Raw genomic sequence first — 26,245 nt, forward strand, 5'->3', positions numbered from 1 at the left:
AAACAGGCGAGGTGAGGATTGTGTAAAGTGTTATTCAACGAGTCAAATTAGTTACATATTGTGGAGAGTTTAAGAGCAATAAGCCGCCAGAGACACATACCGAGTGAGAGATTAATGTGTTCCACATTTTGACAGTTACTCAACATCCAAACAACATTCGTACATAAATCAGCCAACAACAATGCCATCAAAGAAAGGAGAACTATGACGCTTTTTAGCTGAAAAGTTTTGTGGCAATTCCAAAAAACATTTCCTATTTGTTAAACTTGTGTGTACAGGGAATAAGACTAGTAATTTTGGGAAGTGTTTACATCTATTGAGAAGTTAGCAGAAATAAAGGACTCATCTGGTGTAGTTCATATTAAACACTGTAGGGGGCAGCAGCACCAGTTTGTCTTTCTTCTTATTCTGTGCTTTCTCTGGCACACAGCGGCACCTCCGGGCAGCTCATCCCTCTCTCTCCCTCCTCACCCGCTCAGTTTCCCCTCTGTGGTTCAGCTCAACTTTTCTGTTGTTGACATCAAGGTAGCGTCACGTATTTATTTCGTTTTAACCACTTTATTATTTTGTCACGGTTTACTACATTGTTACGCTAACCCTGCTCTCTTTTTAACCTTTAGTTAAAGTAATGTTAGCACCCAGAAGCTGTTGATGCTAACTTAACCATATGTCAAAGCAACGCCGTTTTCACAGCGTTTAGGTTTCTTCGATTTTAAGTAATTCTATTGAGATAGTCTATTATTTCGGAAATATAGTTAATAATGTAATGCCACAAATCCTTGAAATGTTTAACTTTATTTAGTTTTACATTTCTATTCTATAAACACTAGACATAACGGTTTTGTCTACACAGTGACTGCAGGTGGTTATTTGCAGGAATAATTTAATGTGAGTAAATTAAAAGAAACTCATACTCACAACATACACTTTTATTAGGGATAGCTTGTGAAGCTTGTAAAGTTTTTGTAGGATGTGTTAAAATCTCAAGATTGTTGATCTTCATAGTTTCATCTCTCTCATTCGTAGACTATAGGAACATTTAGAGAGGGTCAGTGTCAGCTAGTAAGAACACTTGTAAACATGTATTTCCTTGTCTCTCCATTCTCATGCGACTGCAAGAAGAGTTGGTCGGCTTGCTTGTTTATATAATGAGCAAAAGTGAACAGATTATTGGGGAGATTGTGGCATAGATTCTTTTGCAATTAATGTAGCATCATATTATACTTAAGCTTAAGTTTTGTCACTTTTCACTGTATAGCAACCCAAGCTGTTACTGAAAGTGTAAATTTGCTCTGAGAGATGCAGTAGTTTCAGCATCCTACCCGTCTTGTGATTAATCAGATGAGGAATCCTAATCCAATTAGGATAGTAGCACGCCAGTTAGTACTCCTAAGCTTGTAGTTGGGTCAGGATATATTTGTGAGCAAGCTCCAGCCAGGAAAGGAAATAAAAGAGGTACGCGAGATGTATTTCAAAATTACACTTTAAAATTGCTTGGGGTTTGTGCTTGGATTGTTTTTTTGTTTTTTTTTAAACCAGAGTTGACCACAGTGAATGGTTGTCCAAAGGATTGCCAGAGAGTAACAAGGTCATCTCTGTCTTTCTTCAAGGTTCGGCAACATGTCCATTGTCAAGATTCATGCCAGAGAGATCTTTGATTCTCGTGGAAACCCCACTGTAGAGGTTGACCTTTACACCGATAATGGTAGGTATAAATATGTGTGGCAGTCAAAATGGTATAGATTTTTGTTTTAAAACAAATTTACAAAATGTCATTGATGATTTTGTTTTTTAATAATTTACCTTGTTGCTGGTCTTTAGGCTTGTTCAGAGCTGCTGTTCCAAGTGGGGCATCTACTGGAATCTATGAAGCCTTAGAGCTCAGGGACAATGACAAGTCTCGCTACCTTGGCAAAGGTTTGTGTCAAACTTCTGTGTTCATTTTGACAGAAAAGTAAGAGTTAAATATCTGTTATGCTGATAAAAGTATTAACAAACTTTTAAAAAATATTTTTTGTGTCGTCTTTATTCTCCATTCTCTCTTCAGTCCTTTTGCCAGATGGGAAAGCGTTAGTGAGTTCCAGATGCCTGTCCTTGTTGATAACCTTAACAGAACAATAAATTGTACAATCAGACTGATTATTGAATTATTTTGGCAGTCTGTTACATCATGTGCATGGTGAAATGACAATAAAGCATGCTGTAACTGCAATATTGATGTGAAGCCTGTTAAGTGATGTTGGTGTTATGCATCTCTGTGCCACATATGAATTCAAGAATCCAACGTTGCATGTCTTGCTAATTCTGAGGCTGTAATGCTGGCTTTGCAAGATTTACCCACAATGCTTTAAGAGAATAATCACTAATCAACTAATTTGTCACAGGGGTCTCACAGGCTGTAGAACACATCAATTCAACTATTGGACCTGCACTTGTTGACCAAGTAAGACCATCAAACCTGTGTGGCTGTGTCTGTGTTTAAACCATTTATTCTGATGGATTTGTCTTTAATGCTGCTCTGCTAATGGTCCCATTTCCTCAGGGTATATCTGTGGTTCATCAGGAGAGTATTGACCAGATGATGATTGACATGGATGGCACAGAGAACAAATGTAAGCAACAGTAATAATACTGCTTACAAGTTGCTTGGATAAATACAGAAATATTAATATGATTTTTTTGTCACTGCCTACAGCCAAATTTGGAGCCAATGCCATCCTGGGTGTGTCTCTGGCTGTTTGCAAAGCTGGTGCAGCAGAAAAAGGAGTTCCCTTGTACCGTCACATTGCTGACCTTGCAGGAAACCCAGAGGTCATCTTGCCTGTACCAGTGAGTCTGTTTCAGTGGTTTCGTCCGTCAGTACCAGCTTGTACACAGCCACAGATTTCATTTCTCCCCTCCCCTCCTCCCACAGGCCTTCAATGTGATCAACGGTGGCTCTCATGCAGGCAACAAGCTTGCCATGCAGGAGTTCATGATCCTGCCCATTGGTGCTAGCACCTTCAAGGAGGCCATGCGCATTGGAGCTGAGGTCTACCACAATCTCAAGAATGTCATCAAAAAGAAATATGGGCAGGATGCCACTAATGTAGGAGACGAAGGTGGCTTTGCTCCAAACATCCTGGAAAATCAGGAAGGTAAACAGTCTTCAAAAAATCATGTTTGACTGCTGCTCAGTGAGGCTGTTTTTCTGCAAACATATGAAACTAAAGAAGTAAATATGAACAGTGTTCAGTGCAAAATAATAATTTTATGTTAATCCTGCAGCTCTGGAGCTACTGAAGGAGGCCATTGCCAAAGCAGGATATACAGATGAGGTTGTGATTGGAATGGATGTGGCTGCATCTGAGTTCTACAGGGACGGAAAATACGACCTGGACTTCAAGTCACCAGATGACCCAAGCCGTTACATCACTCCTGACGAGCTGGCAGATCTCTACAAGAGCTTTGTGAAGGATTATCCAGGTAACCTCCTGACACTTTCTGTTTTATGTTTCCACTCAGATGAGAGTTGGGTCTGGGCATGTTCTTTTCTGGGTTGTCTGTCCCACTCTTTTAAACATCAAGGAATTGATTGTTTGGTGGGCACCCTGGGCAGGTTTCCAGCCTATCCAAGGTCTATCCAAGGGCTAACATGGAGAAACAACTAGTCACATGCACATCTACAATTTAGAAATCCCAATTGACCTAACATGTACACCTTTGGCATGTGAGAGGAAGCCTGAGTACCAGGAGACAACCAGACAAACTCAATAATTCATATGCTAATTGGGACATTCTAGTTACACATTATTCAGCACAAAGAGAGCAGGACACAAAACAGAGTAATACTTTCAGCTCCTAACTTATAGGAGTTCAGTATAATTATGTTTGTTTCAGTTTGAAAGAATATATAGCATGAAATATATGAATATTTTTGATGGAAACAAAGCTTCTTTACAATTCATGTAGTGTGTTCATCATCTGTTTTCCAATCTATTTACAGTGGTTTCCATTGAAGATCCATTTGACCAGGATGACTGGGAAGCCTGGGCCAAATTTACTGGCAGCACAGAGATCCAGGTCGTTGGTGACGATCTGACGGTGACAAACCCGACTCGTATCAGCAAGGCTGTGGAGGAGAATGCCTGCAACTGTCTGCTGCTTAAAGTCAACCAGATTGGAACAGTTACTGAGTCCATGAGAGCGTAAGCCAATTATTTACTCTTAAAATAATAATCATGTGAGAGCAGGTCTGTTAAATATTATTGTATTAAAACCACAATGAACCAGCTTGGTTTGTTTAGAGATGGCAATTATGGACGTTTTTTTCAGTTGGTGGAAAACTGGATAATCTGATTCCTTAAATCATGAATGACCTTTCAGTAAAATGTTGTTGCTCCCCACAGCTGTAAGATGGCCCAGGAGAGTGGTTGGGGTGTGATGGTGAGCCACCGCTCCGGTGAAACTGAAGACACCTTCATTGCAGATCTGGTGGTCGGATTATGCACTGGACAGGTAAAATCACTTTTGAACATAAAGTTACGTGGCTGTGGATTTATCTTTGCATTTACCGGTAATTTTACTTGTGAAATTATTTCCACTTTTACTCAAACTACTTTGAATGAAATTGCCCAAAACACACAAAGGTTTTTATGCACTTGCAGATCAAGACTGGGGCTCCCTGCCGCTCTGAGCGTTTGGCCAAATACAACCAGATTCTCAGGTGGGTTTCAGTCATGAACAAACAGGAAGTGCTTTTAGGTTCATATGTGAAGTGTTCAAACATATTTTCCTGGAACATAAAGACTCAAATGTCAGATTCAAAGGTAACTTTGCTGTTTTTCTCACTGTAGAATTGAAGAGGAGTTGGGAGACAAGGCACTGTTTGCCGGGAAAAAGTTCAGGAAGCCACTGGAGTAAACGAATTTTACTTTACATAAATGTGGATTCACACACAACAACTGCAAGACAATGACACAGTGGGTTAATAATGGAAAACATGTCCAGGCAATAATGATGAATGTAGACTTGCTCACATACTATCTGCAGTAATTCATTCATAGAGAGCATAATTACTGTAATTGTGACACTTTAAAAATCAAGTCCAGTATTTTTTTTAATGTGGATTAAAATAATAGACTAATATTTATTTACAGCACTTAAAACTGTACTCAGAACTTCTTAAAGACGGATAATAAAACATTTTGTTAGTGACAAAAACGGAGGTCATTATTGTTTGTGTTTCAGGGGTGTAGTGCTACTTTAGTACATGCATGCATGTGTCGCCTGAGCTATGGATTGTATACAGGCCAGAATGGTCAATTTTAATACAATGCTACTATTTTGAAAAATCCTGCAAAAAGCCCCACACACCTTAAAAATGTCAGGTATGCCTGCACCAGACATTGCCATAGCCTTACTTTTCCAGATGCTCTAATGGTGCAATTCCAAGTTAGGTCAAGAAGTCTCAGTTTAAACCTGGATTCTGTCCTCCAAGAGTTTTCAGATGTACAGCTTCTAAAAGGTAAGGCACGTTTAGACTAGGTTACCACTCTGCTTGGCATATTAGACCAGTTAGGGGACGATCTTATCCAAACATAATCCAAAGATGAACTTCATCCCTTCACCTGAAATCACTTAAAGAGGCCTTCATTGGTATTACCAATTTAAAAGCACAGCAGGTTTTACAATTGACTCATGTTCCTGTTATTTTCACCTGTATTTCTATAAAGATTCATTATTACAACAAAATGTAATTTTAGGTGGCTGGTGATTTTCCCACCTGATTAGAATTGAGAGAATTAGTGCATTTACAGACTGCGTAAATACTCAGTCAACGTAATATATATATATATATATATATATATATATATATATATATATATATACCTTGATTTTACAAATCAAAATTATCCATTATTATTATTCTATGTTTGTAATATTGATGATGTTTATTAAAGAATTGGGGTGTAATAAATGGTATGCTAATCCTAATATAATTTTTTTTGCACACACCACAGTAACAGCAGCAGGGTTATTTCTATGTGTGTGTGTGTGGGTCAGTGTGATGATGTCTTACATAATGATGTTTAATAACCGCAGCAGTACACACAGTATGATATGTTGTTATATTCATGGCCGCCTGTGCAGCAGCAGCAGCGGCAGCTGATGATGAAGCCTCCGTGTCTGCTGCTGCTGGTCCGCGGCACATGCTCAGTTATGTACAGCCAGACAACTTTGAAGGCTTAGCTGTGGCTGCTGAGGTCATTGCACTGGAAAAAAAACATAGAGCGAGTCCCTCCACTACACCGCCTCCATTTTGAATAGCCATGTAATAGGGGATTCGCATAGTTTGTGTGTGTGTGTATGTGTGTGTATCGCCCACTGCGCTGCGTAGTGTCAACAAGCCACATCTAAACATCCTTCGACATGGACGACCTGTTCAGTCCGCGGAGGTAACTTAATTAACTTACTGCCTATATTTGTGTTGCATTTGTAATTTCGCTGTGCTGAATGTGTATATTAATGCTTGGTAGCGCTACTTTGAGAGCCGCTTGTGTGAAATTGTCGGAGTGTCAGTGGTCACGAAGTTCGTGTCTGGCTAACAAGCTAGCCCAATAACAGCGTAACGTTGATACTGTCTCGTTAGCAGCTAGCTGCTTCTGCTGACAAAACGCTTTTCTCGTCGCTGTAATGTTGCTCACAGCCGTCGCGGCAGCTATTATTTAAATTATGTCAATAAACTACATTACACCATGTGTGTCGTTGGCAAGCAACTAATGAGCTGGATGGGGGTTTGACTGGTATTTAACGGGTCGCTGCTAATGTATGTCAACACTGTTGTGCATGCTAACGTTCATATTTATTATTGATCGCAGACTTTAGCAGAGGTTAAGTGCGCGGAGCAGGCGTCCAGCTAACATTACTGTCAACCTGTTAGGATCTCCGGAGTAGCACAGTCTGTTCTCGTAATGGTGACCGTAAAAAATTAGCAGCTCATGTATGATTGATTGACAGCGTTTTGCGGTAGCTGTAGCGTCGGATTTCATTCATGCAATATAAGAGAACGCTGCAGGTCACAGCTGAGATTGGCTCTCAGCGGCGGAGGGGCGGGATGTTATTCTGAAATCAGTGTGCTGTCTGTGGGAGGGAAGCTGCCCCGACAGGCACTATTGATCACACGTCTGTATGTATATACTGTACCTCGTTAACCACACGTTAATGAAATGTATGGCAGGCTGTAGGTGCACAGCGGAATATGCTCTCCTCACATTTTAGACTAATTTATAATCAGAAGTGTTGTATTGCATTAATTAACCTCTTCTGTTGGATTTCAGGAGCTTGAACAGCACGCAGGGCGAGATAAGAGTGGGGCCGAGTCATCAGGTACAGTTTGATTGAAATGAAGTAGTATAATAATATAAATAACAGTTTAAATCCTCTTTGTTTATTATGACGTTTATTGACATTTATCATATAAAATAAAAAGAATAATTAGTTTTTGTTTTTTTCTTTTTGCAACATAATGCAAGGATCATTTTTACTGACATTCTTCACCATCATTTTTGACCCTGGCTGTAACAAAGTTAATGACGGCTTGATTTCTCAAAAGCAGTGCAGGGATAAGATGATCTTTTGATCATAAGTTGTTTTACTGAAGCATTATAACAGAAGGACAGGCTAGGTAAAGAAGAAAAGTATGGATTCAGATCTGAGTGGGTAACGCACAAGTGTGCTTTTGTAATAGACATAATATATATTTTTATTTGTTGGTCTATGCAATTGTGTATTTTTCAGTTGGCTCCTACCCTGTGGAGTAATGTTTTGAATACCTTGTGAAAGTGTCTTTAAAAATGCTGTGATTACAAAGCACACAGCAGCTGTGTTTAAGACTCTCTTGGTTTTACTGCAGGCCAAGCTTCCAGAGTTGCAGCCAAGACCTGCGCCGAGTTTACAGACTCAGACGGACAGGGAGGAGCTCATGTGGACGCCTGGGGTTAATGACTGTGACCTTCTCATGTACCTGAGAGCTGCCCGGTCAGTATCTTTATATGACTTTGTCAGTATGTACACAGAAAAATCACACACAAATGTTTTTTAAAATGTCAAATTATTACCACTTCTGCAGCCCTGTATGTTCTGAACAACTACAGAAAGGTTATGGAATGTGTGGTAAAACTGTCACAAATGGGGAAGCACATGCAAAACAAAACCAGTCCTGATCAGGGTGTGTGAATGCCACTGCTGTCAGGCTTCATTGTAGCCGGCAATACTGTACAAACATAATTCATATTTCAGGTGTATTTCTGTTTGGTTTACTTTTATCAGACTGCATTGAAATGACTAGTGTTTCAGTGTTTCTACCATTATATTAGAGGGGCATGTGTCATGTTTGCATATATATATATTCCTTTTTTTTCTTTATGTCATGTAAGTGAGTATGTGGTTATAAAAAAGTGTAAAGGATGAGAAGGAACCCAGTTACCAGGGCTAATTGTCTGCTGCTTGATGGACTTAATGAGTCCGTGCATGAGACTAGGAAAGTGTAAAATGTTTTCAGTATTGGTTGTCACCTGATAACTTATGTTGTACTTTTTCAGGAGCATGGCGGCATTTGCCGGGATGTGTGATGGTGGATCCACAGAGGATGGATGCTTAGCAGCCTCCCGTGATGACACCACGCTCAATGCTCTCAACATGGTGTGAACCACAACTTTACTAATTTATATTATTTGCCCAAGTTATAAGTCGAACTGTATAACCAATGTTTTTTTGTTTGTTTGTTTTTTTGTACATTTTTAGCTCCATGCAAGCCACTATGATGCAGCAAAAGCTCTCCAGCGTCTGGTCAAGAAGCCTCTTCCAAAACTTATTGAAAAATGCTGGTCGGAAGATGACGTGGTGAGATGTTGTGCAGTTACACAGCAGTGTTGATCAATTTAAGTGTTAGGGCAGGTGGAAAACTAATAGAAAATGAATCATAACTTGTCATGCTACTGTATGTAATACCATTAACTGTTTGGGAGACTTTTGTTGACTATCATTGAATATTTATCCCACAGAAACGCTTCATCAAAGGCCTGAGACAATATGGAAAGAATTTCTTCTGCATTCGCAAAGACTTTCTGCCCAGCAAAAAGACTGTAATTATATGTTCTTGTTGTCTTTTTTCATACAGAACAAGAGTCTTTGATGGCCTAACACTTATCAGAACTGTCAGTCTAAAAGTCTTTGGTGTTATCCTCAGGGAGAACTGATCAGTTTCTATTACCACTGGAAGAAAACTCCTGAGGCTGCCGGCACAAGAGCTTATCGACAACAACGGCGGCAGCCCTCCTCTCGCACAGCAAAGACTCGATCTGCTGCAGCACCTGTGAACACACCATCTCGGAATTATTCAGGTGAGGACTTCCTAATGTTTCTCATATACATGTGTGATAAAGAGTTGTGGCAGTCACAGGAATCAGACTTCGTCTTGGTCTAATTTTCTTTTGCAGTGGATGCAAGTTCTGCCAGTGAGGACGATCTTGATAGTGAAGACAGCGAACAGGAAATCAAAAGTTGCAGCCACTGTGGTACAACAAGTGAGTTCCAGGCCTAATTTGTAAAATCTGACATTAAAAAATTGCTTTAAACATTGTGCAACTTTTACCTGAAACCATTTTTTTGTTGAAGGCTCTAAGGACTGGTACCAGGGAGGGAGAGGCAACCCTTTGCTGTGCACAAGTTGTCGTACATATGAAAATAAGCATGGATGTCTGCCACCAGCTCCCAAATCTGCAAATGCTTCATTCATGTTTAAACCTGTTAAAGAAGAAGAGGGGAGCAGCAAGCATGGCATGAGGACACGCCGCAGCAGAGCACCTGTAAGCCTTAAGCTAGCAGATCAATTACACTGATCCAATATTTATTTCCACTTAATTATCCGCAAGAAAAAATGCTAGTGTCACATATGCAGAACAGTTTTGGATATCACATTCTTCTTCAGGGTTTTAACAGAATACACTTGTGTATGTTTTTAAAGCAGTTGTCATCTTTAAGAAGTGGCCACAGAAGACTCACAGGCTCCCCCAACAGTGAGGATCAGCAATCCAGTAACCAACCCTCTCTGAGCGGAAGAATCTCCAACTCTTTGAGGTCATCTTCAACTGATAATAAGAGTGACACCACAAGGAAGACAAACAAGGTTAACACCAGTTTTTCACATTACCGGGGGTCAGTTTGGAAATAGTCTTCTAAGTCTTCTAGGGAAGAAGAAGCCAGAGAGAGAAAAGACTGTGTGGCAGCTTGATCTTGAAACACATTTAGCGGGTGCACAGTGTTATGAAGAACAAACCCATCTGTAATTATAGGTGATGCAGCCATCTATGCATGCTAAATAATATGCTTCTGTCTCAGCAGAAAATAAAAGAGGAGGTATTGTCACCAAAGACATCAAAACGTGTACGGGAGAGTCCTGCTCAAGAGCCTGATGAAAAAGTTACACCTAAGAGGCCAAAGACACAGGTTAGACAGCAGTTGCACAAATATACTGTTTATGTAAAATACTATTTTTCACACAATCAGGACTTATCAGGAGGCATACATATTGTTTGTTTATTCAGGATACACAGGGCTCACGGTCAGAGGGAGAGGCCGAGGTAGAGGCCGAGGTAGAGGAGGAAAGCTCTTCAGAAAGCCGCAGTGCTCAGGATGATGGCAGCAGTGACACCAAAGACATCGATCAAGACAACCGCAGCTCCTCTCCCAGCATTCCCAGCCCTCAACAGGGCAACGAGAGCGACTCCGACTCATCTGCCCAGCCGAACGGTATCCCATCAGACCCTGCAGCCCCTGCTGCTGTGTTGGCTGACACACCAGTCACTCAGGCCCTCCCGTCTCAGGGCCCAACCATCGCTCCTCAGCCATCACACAGGATGCCCTCTACTGATCCAGCTCAGAGCCCCCCTCCACCTTCTCCAGATACCCCTCAGCCAGCTTCTGGTCAGTTGGCTGCCACAATAAGCCGAGCACAGCCCAACTCTCACTCTGCACTGGGTCAGGAGTCTTCTCTTTCTCCAGCAACACAGGTCCCACCTGCTCTCAACTCTGTGCAGGCTCATGGCCTGTCACCTCAGAACCCCCAGCGACACCCACCTTTCTTTAGGGAGGCGCAGCTCGCCCAGCCTCCTCTTTCTGGTCCCCAAATCAAGCCTCCTCCCACTACCCCTATTCCACCTTCACAAAAACAGCTGCAGCACCAGTCTGCTACACCCTTTCCCCAGATGCCCTCTAATCTCCCCCCTCCTCCTGCTCTAAAGCCTCTCAATTCTCTGCCCAACCAGCATCCTCCAGGTGCTCCTCCTCCTCCTCTTCAGCTCATGCCTCATCCTTTGCCAATGCAACCACTTCCAACCCAGCTCCCAGTGATCTCTCAGGTGCAGACCCATCCTGGAAAAACCATGACTTCCTCTCAACCAGCTTCAGTCTCACACCCTCTCACTTCTGTAACATCATCCACTATTGGCCCTGTCCCAAGCCTTCAGCCTTCCTTTCCATCTCTTCCACTGAGACCCTCCCCTGGCAGCACTGCTGGAGGATCACAAGTTCAAATTAAAGAAGAGCCGCAAGATGAGATTGAAGAGGTCGAAAGCCCACCATCTCCACCTCATAGCCCCTCACCAGAGCCCACCATTGTCAACATGGCAAGCCATGCCAGCCAGTCTGCACGGTATGTTTAAAATCATAAAAAGATTTAAGATTATTTCTCTTTTATGCAGTTCATTTCTCACATGTGCACATGGGCACAAGGAAAGGTTTAGGTTTACACCTGCAATAAGAGGTCCAGTGAGCGCAGACGTAAACACAATAATGACGTACAATCAGATAACAGGTTTATGTGCCAGATTTTAAGCAACAGTTGCCTATTGACACCCAGCTGACACAAGTCAACATAAGCATTCAGGAGGTGTCTAATATTCTTTAAATTATTTTTTTCCCCAGAGAAAAAAAATGTGTGCAGCACTTATCTTCTACCTTACTTAGGTGATGTTAGCATTAGGGATTGGAAGTATTGATGAATAAACAAAAAGTTAATAATTTGCTGTGCTAATATTATGGATGCATTGTAGCTGACAACCCAATTTTGTCTGTGTTGTAATTTTATTGTCTCAAATCTCATAAATGCACATCTGTGGTTTCTTTCAGGTTCATCAAACACTTGGATCGTGGCTACAATTCATGTGCTCGGACAGACCTCTTCTTTACCCCCCTGTCCTCTTCCAAGCTGGCCAAGAAGAGGGAGGAGGCTGTAGAGAAGTCGCGGAGAGAGGCAGAGCTCAGTGCTCGGCAGGAACGTGAAAGGGAGAAAGACAGAGAGAGAGACCGAGAAAGAGAGGCAGACAGAAGTGCTGTGAGTGCCAAATTCCTTTTATTATGCTCTAAACATCTGCCATTACACTGAACCTGAACAAATTATCTCTCACCCTTTGTTTACAGAGAGCCTCCAGCTCCTCCCATGACAGTCGCATGAGTGAGGTGCAGATGACAGCTCAAGGCCACGGACGCCCCTCCTTTGAGCAGCCGCCTACCACTGTAGCAGCCGTACCACCCTACATTGGCCCAGATACGCCTGCCCTGCGCACACTGAGTGAATATGCCCGACCCCACGTCATGTCCCCCACCAACCGCAACCATCCTTTCTATGTGTCCCTGAGCCCTGGTGACCCCCTGCTTGCCTACCACATGCCCGGCTTGTACGCCGCTGAGCCCAGCCTCCGAGAGCGTGAGCTGAGGAACCTTCGAGAGCGGGAGCTCCGTGAGAGGATGAAACCTGGTTTTGAGGTCAAACCCCCAGACCTTGAAACCTTGCATCCCTCAGCAAACCCAATGGAGCACTTTGCCAGACATGGGGCGCTGGGTCTTCCACACATACCTGGGCCTCCCCATCCCTTTGCACCCTTCCATCCTGGGCTGAACCACTTGGAGCGGGAGAGAATTGCGTTGGCAGGACCTCAGCTGCGCCCAGAGCTGACCTATGCTGAGCGACTCACTGCAGAACGGCTTCATGCTGAGAGGATGGCTTCTGTGGCCACTGATCCTGCTGCCAGGCTGCAGATGCTCAATGTGACACCGCATCATCACCAGCACTCTCACATTCACTCCCACCTTCACCTGCACCAGCAGGACCCCCTCAGTCAAGGTAAGAAGATCATTTGTCAGCAGTAATTCACCTGGAGGTTTGAGATGACCTGTATTTACCGTATTTTCTGTATTTAATAAAGGTTCAAGCCCTCATCCTCTAGTGGACCCCCTGGCACCAGGACCCCGCTTGGCCCGATTTCCTTTCCCTGGTGGTCCAATCCCCACCCCTTTACTCAGTGAACTTCCTCATGACCATGAGATGCTGCGCCACCCACTGTTTGGTTTGTAATCTTTCCTGCTATGTAAAACTTAATACTACTTACTACTTTTTTTTAATTCAAATGTTTCAACTTAATCTCTGTCTTGTACTACAGGAGCTGCATACCCAAGAGAGCTGCAGGGCCCCATTCCCCAGATGTCTGCCGCTCATCAGCTTCAGGCCATGCATGCTCAGTCTGCAGAGCTGCAGAGGATGGCCATGGAGCAGCAGTGGCTGCATGGGCATCACCTGCATGGAGGCCCCCTCCCAAGTCAGGAAGATTATTACAGGTGAGTTCTGGAATGTTTTCCATGTTTTTGAAGATATTAAAATTTAAATTGTCCTTGTAACTGTTTCACCTAATTTTACTGTGTATTAACTGCACAAAAACAACTAAAGGCTTAGTTTGAACCAAAATTCTGGAAAGTCAACAAAGGAAATCCTCATTTATGCCATTCCCCCCATGAGACATGATATGTTTGTCTCAGGTATTTTGAGAAAGGTTACATTATCCTCATCAGATGTTTTACCTGGTCTATTTGTCACATCTCCACAAATTATGCATGTGAACAATACAAATGTGTGTGATAATTAGTCCTTGAGAGGTTATGAAAAGTTTGTACATTTTGCCTGTGGCAGTGTGCCACACTGGCCTGATCTGTAGTCTTTGTAACCAGTGTAACATGTTACACAGGCAGCTGAACAAAGTCTTTACTCCTCTTTGTTTCTGTTTTTTTATTGAAGCCGTCTGAAGAAAGAAGGTGACAAGCCATCTTGAGTGCCAGGTGGTGCATGTCCTAAATCCCTACACTTATACTCAATACTGTGTACTTTTAAAACTGTAAGAGAATATTTTGTGTGTCCTTTTTTGTTTGTTTTAATATATTTTAGAAAAATATTTGTGGATCTTTATGTGCATTCCTCGTTCAGCACTTAATGGGACTGTCAAAGTCCGTCTGAGATTTTCATATCACATAAGAATTTTTACTAGTTTTATTGTGAAAATAATGAGCGGTCTCACCCATTGATGTGAGATTCAAAGTGACAGGTTTTCATATGCAGTCATATAAATTTGCTAAAAAATACATCTCTTATAAAGGATATGAAAACAGACTGACTTTGGTGTTAACTTTTAATTCCTTATGAGTATTTCTAAAAGATTTCCTTGTACAGAATGAAATCAGTGTGTGGATGACTATAATGAACCTAGCATGACTTCAGTTTTCACCAAACTAGAGTAGAAAGTTGCATTGTGGTGTTTAGAAAGATTAGTAGAGGTTGGACTTACTCTTAAATCTGCTAAATATTTGTTTAAATCCTTAAAGTTTTATATATCAAGATATCTTTTCACAGTATAACCGAAGCTTTTATTCACTAATTTTTGAGATTGTAAATGTTACATGTTCACTATTCTATACGAACAAGTACTATTGATATCAGTAGGTGTGAACACTTGACCCTTGATTTAGCACGACAGCAGTAAATCATAAGCTAAAAACATGATATAGTATTAAGAGGTGCGATAATTATGGATTGAACCATGATATGTTTCTGCAGACAGAACATCTTAGAGAAGAATAATTGGATAGAAACTAAATCTTGGAGTTTTAAACAGAACTGCCTAAATTCAGTATTTATGTAACATAATATGAAAGTGTATCCATGGCATATTTATTTCAATAAATATTTCTGCAATGACACTTTCTTCTTATAGTTCCTCCGTTTCTTAAAGGAAAAAAAAAAACATAAACACAGTGACATTTTTATCATTTACTTTTATTTGGATTTCTTTTGCTGAACCTCTATTTTATCTACATTATCTACTCATTATCTACATTTATCTACACCAGAAAAGCATGTGCAGTGTTCAACTGATCAATCAGGCTCCATCCTTGAGTGTCCCTAGCCACTCAGAAAGGGGTTACCTACACTGTGGTATGTAGTTTTTTCACCCCAAAAATGGGCCTGAAGAAGCTCTTGTGCACAAATAAGTTCATCAAATGCACACTTTTTTACGATAAGATCATTTAAGATAAAACTTGTGTAAGTATAAAGGCTACTGTTCACTCAAGTTTACTCAAGAACTATGTTTTCATCTCATAAACTTGGGCAAAGAGAAGTCACATGTTCATGTTTTTATTGCAGTAAATCAACTTGTTTGACAAGAAATATGGAGCAATTGATTTTTACATAATGTCAGTGAAGACAGCAGATCATTTGAAAGTTATTTTAAGAGGCATTTTTCGACATTTAAATGAGAAAAATCCTTCAGCTTGAGTTTTGTTCTGACAGAATGTGACAGCTGATCCTGCACAGCTGTCACATGGTCAGAACAAATTAACTTTTGTGGTTTCCAATCTGACTGTCGAGACCCTCACTAAAGATACTGAGACTACATCTAAGGTGCTATGGTAACATGAAAAAAAAAATGTATTATAGTATAATATATTCAGATAAGTTTGTTCTCCTTTTGACTGAGGACAAAACGTTTAGAGACACTGTTCTAGACAAAGCTTTACTTTCAAACACACAGCAGCAGGAATCACCTACTTAGTCCCTCTCCAACTTTCTTTCAGGCCTTCATTCCATTTTCATCCTTATCACAGACGACCTACCCGCAAACATGTTTGCAAGGAGTGCACAAATAATGGTCCACATATCAATATAATCGCAACCAGACTCAAGCTCAAAATTGCCTCATCGCTTGTAGGATTCTATATTCTGTATTATTATTTTTACACCGTTTTAGTCCTTCTTTTTCTTATTTCTCCACTCACTTCCTGATAAAGACATCACGTACCCTTAATACTAATATACAGTATGATAATGGTGTTTTTCTTATGACACACATTATTATTTTAAAGACGGTTTTCATACAGACTTGACTATATTGAAGAATCATATGACCCAGTCCCACACCTTGGCTAATTTATGAATCTGTAAAGAACAACAGAACTCACAGAGGAATGAGATTAATCCAGTGTAATGTGAGCTGGCCCACTAACATGTTAGCAGATGTGTGTTTATGTGCAATGGATGTATTTATAACTTTGGACCCAAATGGAAATGTTTGGAAATGATGGTTTGTATGTACGTGTCAGCGCTCATGTCCGGGGGGGTTCCTCCTCTTCATATATTGCCGCAGGTACTGGATAGCTGACAGTGCACTCACATTAGCCAGGAGAGCTGAAGAGGATTTTAACAAAGATTCGTTTGAATTAGAAGTCACATAAACAGACTATATTATTTATTTTAAGTCATGTCTAACACTGTACTTACTGTACCTAAAGCTACAGGACAGAATATTTATCTCCCTCTACTGGCTGTGAGAGTAACTGCACCAATTAATACAAATTTAGCAGTTCAGTTCACTCAACCTAAATAGTGTGTTATTGTCTTATCTTTTAAACTCTACTGACCAACAAAAGCACACTTTGTTTCTAAATAGCCAAAAAAAGTGTTCCTATCAGATCACACTGCTCACCTTATGTTGTTAACATAAGCAGCATGTTTGTGTAACTTTGTTGGCTACAGGACATTTCATACCTGCTTTCCAGGCATCAGCAGCCTCAGGATCAGATGATCTTAGTACCCAGGAGGCAAAGGCAATGCAGACTAAACACATATCTGACTGCTTCAGTGTGGAGAAGAGGCCCTCTTCTGTAAGAGACATAAACATGCACAAGTGAGCTGCCTGTTTGATTTTGTCTCCAGGTTTTGTGTGAGCTCACACTTACTTGTAAAAGCTTCCAAAATCTTCTGCTGCTTTTCAAACTCATGAAAAAGCTGAGGAGAAGATGAGCTGACTCTTCCCTCACTGAACACTGTTACAACTGGATCTTCTCTGCTCATGGAAAGCCTCCCAGACTCCTCCGGAAACATCCAGTCCCCGGACCTTCTGTACCACATGCTACCTTTGCCGTGGAAGCGTATCTTCCTTATGGACAGCAAACCTTTCCAACTGTTTGCTCCACCCTGGTCTGCCTGGATGAACGAACGAGACGCAACTCTAAATGGAGAGAAGTCGTCCATTTCTTCACAGTTTGCAGTCAAGAAAACAAAATCCGGCTTTTTGAATGTGAGTTCTCTGACGGTGGGATGAGAGCTGGAGAAAATGGGGATGGGTTTCTCCTCAATGCATTGAAGAGAAGAGACTGATGTCTCATAGTCAAAGACAGGAGCCACTGAGATGTCTTCTGGGTCGTAGAAAGTGACACAAGATGTCTTTGTTTTGTCCTCTGTAAAAAGAGACTCAACCACCTCAGGAAGGGATTTTTGATAATCCAGTGAGTCTGTGCTGGATAGAAATGATGCAGGAATTAATGTTCCCAGGCTGCCGCTCACCTTCAAAACAGTGTTTTCCTCCAGAGGTGGACACCTGCTGAGAAACAGCTCATCATTACCTTGTAAAGACAAACGCTCTTTGCTCAGGGCCTGTACATTGTGCATACTTTTACTTTTTGTTATCCGTCTGCTTGAAGTTTGGGACTCCTCAGTGTCCAAACACCGTCCTGAAAGGTCCTCCTCTATGGGCACAGGGGTCTCCCTCCCCTCAGAGCAGGTGGATACTTCCTCATGTGATAGAAAAAGAGAGTCAGTCGTCCAGTGTTGGTTTCTGTCATGCGGGTCAGGACTGGTGTTCCTGCTTATGCCCAGGAACTGCCAGTACTCCTCTTCAAAATCTGAGGTGGAGAACTCACAGCTCGAGCGATCTGGCTTTGATTCGTCAGTCTGTGTGAAATAGTCTGAATCAGTGTTGTCAGATGTGTCCATCAGTGCGCTGTCAGATGAAGTTCTGACCAGAAAACTGGGATTTGCATCTGCAGTAGGCGTCACTGTTTCATGTGTCTCTCTGGGTGGTGTGCTTCTTCCCATCCTCAGATGCAAAATGTCATTTATGGTCAGTTTTTCCATTTCATCCCAAAAAGCAGAAATGGCGTACACCGGTCGAGTGTGGCCTGCAGCTCGGGCGTATATCTCAGGGCTGTCGGCCACCAAGCAAGGCGTTATAGTTAAATCAGGAACAGGGAGAGGGCTGAGCTGATCGTCTTGATCAGACGCTACAAGATTGAGTTTGTGTGTTTGGAGTACAGGTGTGGCTGGAGGCTCACAGAGTGCTACGCTGTGTGTGTCATTGCGTGTGGCGTCATCATCTGGCATTTCAGTAGCTGTATGGCTGGCAGATGGAAATGCCAGTGAAGGCTCATGATCACAGCTGGTAGTAGCTTCATTTCTGGAGACTGTGCTATCATATGAATGAATCTGTGTGCTTTGTGTAGTCAGACTGAGCACATGGCTGTCAGACATCAGAGATAATGAGCAGTGCAATTGTTCAAGATGGTCTTGAAGAAGATGCTGAGGCTCCTCCACTGATTCAGCAGCTGACATGTAGCTTTCAGAGTCATTGCTGTGAATGGAGAGGAACTCAGCACTGTCTTCAAGCTCGTCTGATTCCACACACTCTGCGTGTGGAGGCGTGGATGTATCGTGTGATGTGGGTGCTGAGGTTTCTGTAATTAGCTCATCCTCCTCACCAGACACCTGTGATGAGTCTGAAATGGCCCATCTGTCTTCATCGCTCGGATCACAGCTTTGCATTGATTGTGTGTCCCTCCCTTCCTCACATTGACCTTTATTTATGTCTAATTTTATGTCCTTGTCAGCTGACTTCTCTTGTCTCTGGCTGCACATGCGAATTCCCTCACAGGTTTTTTTTTGCCTGTGTTTTTTTTTCACAGAGGCAGCACGCAGACGCTGCCTTGCAGGACTGTCGTTCACTGTCACAAACCAGCGTTCCTTCTCTGCTCTTAAACAAACACTGCTCACATCCACAGCTGCCTCTGTGTGTGGCTCATTCACAAGTTCTGTTTGGCTACCAGAACACAGACCCACTGTGGATTTGCTGTCACTATCATTAAGCTCTTCTGATTCTCCTGAATTTTGAGTGTCACTTGTCTCCCCTGCTGTGCCAATGATTTTTCCTCTTGGATAATCAGTCAGTGCCAATCTGTCTTCTTCAGCACCACTTTGGTTAAGCTGAACTGATAGATCTCTCAAATCTTCAGCCCTGCTTTCAGTTTCATCTCTCCCCTTGACATCAGAGCTCTGTTGTGTCTCCTGGGGGCCCCTGCTGAATGCTGAACCTTCTGAAGCCTCTGAGTCGCTGAGGCTGCAGTCATCGTGGCAGGCGAGCGAGGGCTGCAGCAGCCAGCACTCCTCGCTCTCCTCGAAGAAGCTGGTCCAGTCATATTCTGCAATGTGAATGCTGTGATCTAAGTCATCCATGCTGATACCTCACATGCTCCCCAACCTGGAGAAAGGATGAAATAGATTAATTCAGCTTTAGACTGGTACCTGAAGTCTCTTTTTTTCCAGCCTCTACAGCTAAGAGCTGAAGTCCATGTAGAGGTAATTAGTTTGATTGCTGCTAGGCAATCAAATCTTGTTCTTCTTCTTCCACACAGAGGCATACAAAGCTCTGAATTGCTCTGATAATCCAGCAATTCAGAGCAATCCTTCACACCAGCATTCAAAGCAATGCTTCAGCTCCAGCAATCTAACTTGCATTTTCTTCAGGAAATGCCCTTTTCTAGTTAAAAACAGCAGTTCCTCAGGTGGCCACTTGAGGCTTTTCTTAAAGTGTAAGTCAATCCCACAAAACTCGGATATTTATAGTGTCCAGCTTTACAGTAAAAAATAAGCATGTTGGCCTGCTACAAAACACATTAAGGATTAAGTTATACATTTGAGCAGCTCCCTGGTTACACAGCTGGTTAGTTGTCAAGGTCCTGCCTGTAACACATGCTCATCGATGTGAAAATATTGTGCTCTACAGCTTACAGCTTGTAATCATGTGATGCTGTACAGACTGCAGACATTTGTCCATTAAAAGTTTGAGAAATAAAGGAGACCTCACACGAACCAGACCACCTCAGTCACATGCTCTACAACAGAACCCAAAATACTCCAGGGCCCTTCTCAGGTCATATGATCCGATATGAAAAAAAATCAGCTGTCTGCAATCAGTGTGCGACATATCAGCTTAACAAACACTCACTGGCTTGATTTCAACTCGTGTAAATATAGTGAGTTTGCAGCTAATACATGGATAAAAAATGACATCCAGGTTCAAATCCAGTTACAAGAACGACAAATGTTCTCTGAACTGCTGTTTGTCAATGTCAATAAAGGTCTTGTTGGTATCCACAAGGACAACATGGAGCCTCAGTGTGGCCTTCTTAATGTGTTCCAGTGAAGTAAACGCTGGCCTACCTGTTGCAGAAGGACAACTCATCCAGTTTTTGAAGGTGTCAGTCGTTTGTCCAGTGGGTACGTCTCAGCTATGATGTCCATCTGTCCTTGCATATGTCAGACTGGGCCTTTTCACTCAGCTGTTATAAATAGAGTAGTATGTCCTGTCACATGTAACTGCTGGTGCAAACGTCCTTCCCTCCACTACCAGAGGTATGACATTTCACTGCCCCCAGAGTACAAACCCTCACACTCAATAATGTTTAAAAATTACCCCGATTCAGTAAATAAACTATTTTAGACTGTTTTAATGTGGATTATTGGGTTATGGGTTATTTGGTTATTTAAACTCTTATAACTTGGTTATTTAAGTTTAAGAGTTTAAGATATGTTTGATAATAGTTTAAGAAAAATAGCCCTACACCCATGATTATGGAAAGGTGCTTTATTTCTGCAAACAATACATTCTGAACTTTCATCATGGCACTGAAACTAGAATATAATAAAAACAATACATCATTTGTATAAAACAATATGTACATGTATTCAGCTCATGGTTGCCTGTACAACAGTAGACATATAAAGCAAAACAGATTATTCAAGGAATGAGAGCTGCATTTTTATCTGGTTTACTTCAGAGTGCTTAAAATACACTGAAGATGGAAATAAAATAAAATACGACGTGATAATCATGGGATTATGATGGTAGATACAGTAAAGGCCACTGGATATAAATAAAATACCCAATTATTCATCACAGATACAAATTAAACACTTCCTGGCTGCAATTAAAGCTCATAATGGCACAGTTATCACAGTAATGGCTTTGAGTAAAGGCCATTTCTTCAAACATTTGGCAAAACATAATAGTAGTCAAGTAACACAACTGCAATGTTGCTGTCTACCCAACAAAACAATCTCAATGACATCTGATGGTAAGATGTTTTTTCTTTTAAATATTAAAGTCCGCCTGCAGATGTCAGATATAAATAAAGTGCGCAAGGACTGTAATTTGAAAGAACAAGCTGCTGGAGTTCATAATGAAAGGTTTGTTTTACATGTGAAATACATTCACGTTGGCTGATCACAAAAAGTAATAAATACAACAGCAACAATAAAAATACAATAAAACAGATGATCATCAAGACGACACCTTCAGCAATTCTCCCTAAAAACATCCTGGTCCTGCTATGTGGATGCTAATTAGATGCATCGTGTAATCTGCAGGCCTGATTATAAGCAGTAATAGTCAGTGCACATTAACAAAATGCAAAGGAAAAGCACACATGTAAAGACACCCTGCTGGGGCTGACACTTTGTCTTTAAAAACATTATGGAAGAGAATTATAGGATTAAAACTTTTATGTATGTTGAAGCCTGTTAGCTTAGCATAGCATTGCAACTAGGCCAGATCACTTTTGGCTGTAAAGCTCATGAGAAGCGCATCAATTTTCCCATCTACCTCTGTCAAACTGTTAGTTTAGCATATAATGGTTACGTTATTTGAATGGTCAATGAAGAGACTTGTCTTCTGTGTTATTTTAATTTAGTCGAAATTTGTGAATGTAAATGAGAAAAAAGTCCATGTTCAGAGTTGCAGCTGTTTAGGAAAGGTGTTAGTTAGTACTATAAGGGCCATTTTAATTACATATTTTCAGCCTCATGCTCAACAGTGTTTCTACAAATTTTCTGTATTCTGATTTTCTGTACCTGCAAAAATGTTAATGCCACAATTAAAAACAAGATCAAAGTCTCTGGCCATTGACCATCACACAGTAAATACTTTTCATAAACCAGCGCTTGGGCATCTCCTTCCAGAGGGTCAGGAAGATTAAGGAGTGGATGTAAAGAAAAAGTCACAGCCCCAGTGACATGAGTGCAGCAGAAGCAGCTACAGCTTACTTGGCTAACCTTAGCATCAGCTGGTCTTTCATCACTTGGTAAGAAAATCTAACAACGTTCCTGAGCTTTCTGTCCTACCTTCATCCAAACCCCCACCTCCTCCTCCTACACATTATAGTCTTGTGTGGTGGTTGTAGTTATAGTGGCACTATTCAGTGTGGATGTTGCAGAGGGCCGCTCCCTTCTGACATATCTTGGCTTCCTCACTTGAACAGACAGACAAAGAAGCAAAGTTATACAACAGTCTGTGAGGTCAACAAAAAGAGACATTAACTGGAATCATTAAAGTAGATTTGAGCTGTTTTTCAGTGCTACATTTTTCTTCATACTGTTGCAACAGTGCTAAAATTTAAGCTGGATCATTCCTCACTAACTACGTCAAGCACTGATACACAACAGCTACAAATCATTCCATAACCTGTTCAGCAAGTTCAGAGTGACAGTTTCAAAACAGGTAGTTAGGCATTCTCACCTGACGAGGAGGGAATCATGACAGCCTAGAGAAGGGAGGAAAACAAAGTTAAGTTTCCCTCTGAGACACAAATATTTACACATAAAGCCCTGCACTGTCCTCACAAGACTGCTCAATGGTGACTGATAGCAAACAATAAAAGTGACTTACTGTCTCACTTGGCTGGAATATGAAGGCTGTAAAAAGGCCACAAAACAAAATGAGTCTTACGGAAAAAATATATTTCACTAGTTCAACAACTACACAGTGTTTTCAACATCTTACTTACTTACTGAATCTGTTGATTGATGTGATTTTTGGCCTAATGTTCAAGAAAGTGACATGTGCCGTAACATACACATGTAGTTCTGTTTTAAAGTCATAATGCAGGATGTCTGACTTTAGTTTCATCTATTATGGGTTAAATTGCAAGTCAGATGCAGTGTGAGAAGACAGGCATCTTTATCCCATCATGCAGTTGACTGTTGCCTCACTTTTAAGGGCTTTTTACAAGGATGTGGTGCCAGCACTAGTAGAGAGTGCTCCTTCGTCCAGAGAGGCCAAGCCTATGACATTATATTGACATGTCGGTGAATAATCCAACAGTTTATTGTTACAGAGAAGTGCTCGTTCACCAGGACAATGCTTCAAGTCCACAGTGGTGATGGCTGCAATACAGGAAAGTATTGCCTGCCGTGAACCCTCCATATCCTCAACAAATGCTGGACTAAGTGTATAGGTAACTATGTGCAAAAAAAGTTTTCCAAAACTGACAGCTTCTACCTGAGGCCACAAACTCATCAATCACACCTTCTATCATGAAGAACAGCGGTAATAACAACACAGCACTCACCCTTGTTGCGGCGGTAGAAGATGCTCGGGAGCCGGTTGGATCGTTTGAGGTAGAAAAAGGAAGCAACAGAGAGGATCAGGAAAAGGCTGATCAACAGTGTTCCCAGAAGGAGTGATGCTGCCACACCAGGGCCACCTACACAAAGACACAGCCATAAACAGGAAATCATACAATCAAAGATGTGGTGAGCAGTGCACTGAGTTCATTACTGTAGACTCCACCAAAGCGTCAAGCACCACTGCTACAAAATAAAGTATTCTGAACTCACTGTAAAGTATAAATATGAAAAATGAAAAATTATGATTGCAAATCACTCACCAATTTTAGGAATGACAGTAGTGACAGTTGTATGATTTTTGCGCTCCACTGTGTAGTCTCAAAAGTATAGAAAAAGGGCAAAATTAGAAAAACCATTTTGTCTATTAAAGCACCCAAGGGAATAGATTACAATCCTTACTGTAGGTGCAGACTGTGATGTTCTCCATATCAACAGCTGCTGAATCACAGAAGATGCAGACAGTGTTGCTGTTCTCAAGGACACGCAAGAAGCATCCTGAGGAATTAAGAATAAGATTGTATTTCACGTGCACTGTTTTCCTCTTTGTGATCACCATGTTGGCAAAATGTTAATTCCAGTCAACAACAACAACCAAAACATGGCAGAGAAAATCATATTTGAATCATTTCATGTTTTTTCCTTTACTAAACAACTAAATAAATCGTTCTGTTAAATCCAAACATTATTATATTTATAGACATTTTCGTAATTTGCTACAAGAGCAAACTCAAACTTTCTGTTTCAGTTCCTGACAAAACTACAGACATCATCTCTGTTACTCTGCTAATCTGTTCTTCTGTGTAAGACTGATGGGACTTATTATTAAAAGCACTTGCAGCATGTATGAGGTAACAACTCTAAGGCAGGGTGAGACACATTTGAATGACCCATCTGAACAGTAACATGCCAATAATATAAACTTCATCATCTGCTTTTTGTCACAGCTGTGCGATGGTTGTGGGTCAGTACCTGGTTCACAGTGTGTGTCATTTGAGCATGAACTGTTTGTTTTCTGTTTGTCGCTGCAGCACTCGAGTGAGTTCTGATGTAGGGCCTGCAAACAGAAAGACACACAGATTAACAAGTCAGTGTAACCTGAGAGAAGGACACACACATGGTTAATAGCGTGCATCTTCTACCTTAGTTACAGGTGTCTCTGGTCTAATAAGAATCACAGTGGCAGCCAGGACTAAAAGGAATGACAAAGCCATGCCTGAAAAGGAACAAAGAACAAAACAGAACAGGTAAAACAGTGGAAACGAGTTACCCAACAATTACAAAGTTTCTGCTACCTGCAGTCTTTTAAAACATCTTATTTAAAAACACAATGCTAACTATCTTAGTTTTGCTATGTCACAGTGAAAAAATAACAAGACAGGATAACACTGTGCAAGACGACGTTTGTTTGTTAATAACCACCGATGCTTTAAACTAAATAAATGTCACCTAAACACTCTGTAGGTTACAACTTCTAAAAGGTTTAATTTCCAGTGGCCTTACTAATGCATGATATCATTTAAGGCGTCAGGCTAACGTCAGAACACAAAAAGGTGTTGAGCTAGCTAGCAGCACCTGTCACTGCTGGGATGAAGTTACCTTGTGATTGTGTTAGCATTCACTCCTACAATTCCGGTGTCAGCGTTACAAAGGTAAAACTGCTAATCTGTCTAAATCTGCTTCATGTTATCGGATTTGTTGGTAGCTGCAAAAATGCTGAAACACAAAAGTTGAACTTACCAGCCAGACACTAGGCTTTGGCCTGACCAAAAACCTAGTTGTGGTTTAATAACAGGCAGGTCTCATCGGCCCCGGAAGTCTCACTACACAGTCACTTAAAATCTGTTTGCAGATTTGTCATAAACACACCTATGCAGGCAGACAGACAGATAATCTTACTGACTGCCGCTCAGAGCTACTTGCTTTCATGTAGTACGTACACTTCCTGGGAAGCTTTTCAAAATAAAATTCAGGAGGAGGACGCCGAGAATTGCACAATTAAAAGGAGAAATTTTCACAATCACAAATGTTCGTGGGTACATAGTGAAATTGAATAGAAATAATTTAAAACCGTTATGAAATTATAATTGACTTGAATTAAAATAATACACACAAACGGGCAAACTAAAAAGAAACACTGACCACTGCTGTTCAAGGTACCCATTTCAGGCAGGGAATCCTCTCTGCTTTTTTTGTTTAGAAAGGCATAGCTAACAAAAATGTATTTAATACAGCAGAATTAGTGTAAAGTGAAGAGACAATGACCAATGTAGTGTTTGTTTGTTTCATTTGTGATTTTAGTATAAATACAACAATGCATTGAATCCGTATTGAAACCGGGCCGAGTCACTGTTTGGACTATTTCGACGG

At 41.2% G+C, this 26,245-nt stretch overlaps 4 protein-coding genes across 8 annotated transcripts; 2 read left to right on the forward strand and 2 right to left on the reverse strand.

The window, feature by feature from the left end:
- The first annotated feature begins 416 nt into the window (after positions 1-416).
- Positions 417-5,202, forward strand: eno1b (enolase 1b, (alpha)). Of its 3 annotated transcripts, none has more exons than XM_028406768.1 (12): positions 417-525; positions 1,611-1,705; positions 1,822-1,917; positions 2,385-2,443; positions 2,543-2,612; positions 2,696-2,829; positions 2,915-3,137; positions 3,268-3,465; positions 3,986-4,187; positions 4,389-4,497; positions 4,647-4,705; positions 4,836-5,202. In XM_028406768.1, exons 2-12 carry the CDS (start codon positions 1,621-1,623, stop codon positions 4,900-4,902), a joined length of 1,302 nt encoding a protein of 433 aa, XP_028262569.1. In that variant the 5' UTR covers positions 417-525; positions 1,611-1,620; the 3' UTR covers positions 4,903-5,202. The 3 variants fall into 3 exon arrangements, with proteins under 3 accessions (XP_028262569.1, XP_028262571.1, XP_028262572.1); XM_028406771.1 differs by lacking the exon at positions 417-525 and adding an exon at positions 2,048-2,073 and having other exon boundaries at positions 1,672-1,705; XM_028406770.1 differs by lacking the exon at positions 417-525 and having other exon boundaries at positions 1,664-1,705; positions 2,048-2,443.
- Positions 5,203-6,229: 1,027 nt separating this feature from the next.
- On the forward strand, positions 6,230-15,063 carry rereb (arginine-glutamic acid dipeptide (RE) repeats b). Of its 2 annotated transcripts, none has more exons than XM_028406641.1 (17): positions 6,230-6,437; positions 7,320-7,368; positions 7,895-8,019; positions 8,583-8,682; positions 8,785-8,883; positions 9,045-9,125; positions 9,230-9,383; positions 9,480-9,566; positions 9,658-9,848; positions 10,010-10,168; positions 10,384-10,488; positions 10,587-11,692; positions 12,169-12,373; positions 12,460-13,162; positions 13,245-13,385; positions 13,479-13,653; positions 14,108-15,063. In XM_028406641.1, exons 1-17 carry the CDS (start codon positions 6,412-6,414, stop codon positions 14,139-14,141), a joined length of 3,540 nt encoding a protein of 1,179 aa, XP_028262442.1. In that variant the 5' UTR covers positions 6,230-6,411; the 3' UTR covers positions 14,142-15,063. The 2 variants fall into 2 exon arrangements, with proteins under 2 accessions (XP_028262442.1, XP_028262441.1); XM_028406640.1 differs by having other exon boundaries at positions 6,232-6,437; positions 10,007-10,168.
- Positions 15,064-15,352: 289 nt separating this feature from the next.
- On the reverse strand, positions 15,353-20,790 carry perm1b (PPARGC1 and ESRR induced regulator, muscle 1b). The gene is made up of 4 exons (XM_028407373.1): positions 20,636-20,790; positions 17,101-19,673; positions 16,910-17,023; positions 15,353-16,549 (listed from the first exon to the last, which is right to left on the reverse strand). Exons 2-4 carry the CDS (start codon positions 19,646-19,648, stop codon positions 16,461-16,463), a joined length of 2,751 nt encoding a protein of 916 aa, XP_028263174.1. The 5' UTR covers positions 19,649-19,673; positions 20,636-20,790; the 3' UTR covers positions 15,353-16,460.
- Positions 20,791-21,353: 563 nt separating this feature from the next.
- On the reverse strand, positions 21,354-25,816 carry c5h1orf159 (chromosome 5 C1orf159 homolog). 2 transcript variants are annotated; one of them, XM_028407351.1, is made up of 9 exons: positions 25,616-25,816; positions 25,018-25,091; positions 24,848-24,932; positions 24,278-24,373; positions 24,139-24,195; positions 23,821-23,955; positions 23,139-23,164; positions 22,989-23,013; positions 21,354-22,722 (listed from the first exon to the last, which is right to left on the reverse strand). In XM_028407351.1, the coding sequence occupies exons 2-9, from the start codon at positions 25,087-25,089 to the stop codon at positions 22,622-22,624; spliced, it is 597 nt and encodes a 198-aa protein (XP_028263152.1). In that variant the 5' UTR covers positions 25,090-25,091; positions 25,616-25,816; the 3' UTR covers positions 21,354-22,621. The 2 variants fall into 2 exon arrangements, with proteins under 2 accessions (XP_028263152.1, XP_028263153.1); XM_028407352.1 differs by having other exon boundaries at positions 25,018-25,097; positions 25,613-25,816.
- Between the last annotated feature and the right edge of the window lie 429 nt (positions 25,817-26,245).

This window comes from Parambassis ranga, chromosome 5 (genome assembly GCF_900634625.1).
Source record: "Parambassis ranga chromosome 5, fParRan2.1, whole genome shotgun sequence".
Lineage (NCBI taxonomy): Eukaryota > Metazoa > Chordata > Actinopteri > Ambassidae > Parambassis > Parambassis ranga.

Bases quoted from the DNA above. Each gene is read 5' to 3' on its own strand.
- c5h1orf159 (XM_028407351.1), bottom strand. From the start codon at position 25,089: ATGGCTTTGTCATTCCTTTTAGTCCTGGCTGCCACTGTGATTCTTATT. The intron at 24,374-24,847 runs GTACTGACCCAC...TTAATTCCTCAG, and splicing joins TGACACACACTGTGAACCAG to GATGCTTCTTGCGTGTCCTT. The intron at 23,956-24,138 runs GTGAGTGATTTG...GTCTTTGTGTAG, and splicing joins TACTGTCATTCCTAAAATTG to GTGGCCCTGGTGTGGCAGCA.
- perm1b (XM_028407373.1), bottom strand. From the start codon at position 19,648: ATGGATGACTTAGATCACAGCATTCACATTGCAGAATATGACTGGACC. The intron at 17,024-17,100 runs GTAAGTGTGAGC...TGTCTCTTACAG, and splicing joins GATTTTGGAAGCTTTTACAA to AAGAGGGCCTCTTCTCCACA. The intron at 16,550-16,909 runs GTATGAAATGTC...AATCCTCTTCAG, and splicing joins TGCTGATGCCTGGAAAGCAG to CTCTCCTGGCTAATGTGAGT.
- rereb (XM_028406640.1), top strand. From the start codon at position 6,412: ATGGACGACCTGTTCAGTCCGCGGAG. The intron at 9,126-9,229 runs GTAATTATATGT...TGTTATCCTCAG, and splicing joins TTCTGCCCAGCAAAAAGACT to GGAGAACTGATCAGTTTCTA. The intron at 13,654-14,107 runs GTGAGTTCTGGA...TTTTTATTGAAG, and splicing joins AGTCAGGAAGATTATTACAG to CCGTCTGAAGAAAGAAGGTG.
- eno1b (XM_028406768.1), top strand. From the start codon at position 1,621: ATGTCCATTGTCAAGATTCATGCCAGAGAGATCTTTGATTCTCGTGGA. The intron at 2,444-2,542 runs GTAAGACCATCA...CCATTTCCTCAG, and splicing joins GACCTGCACTTGTTGACCAA to GGTATATCTGTGGTTCATCA. The intron at 3,466-3,985 runs GTAACCTCCTGA...ATCTATTTACAG, and splicing joins CTTTGTGAAGGATTATCCAG to TGGTTTCCATTGAAGATCCA.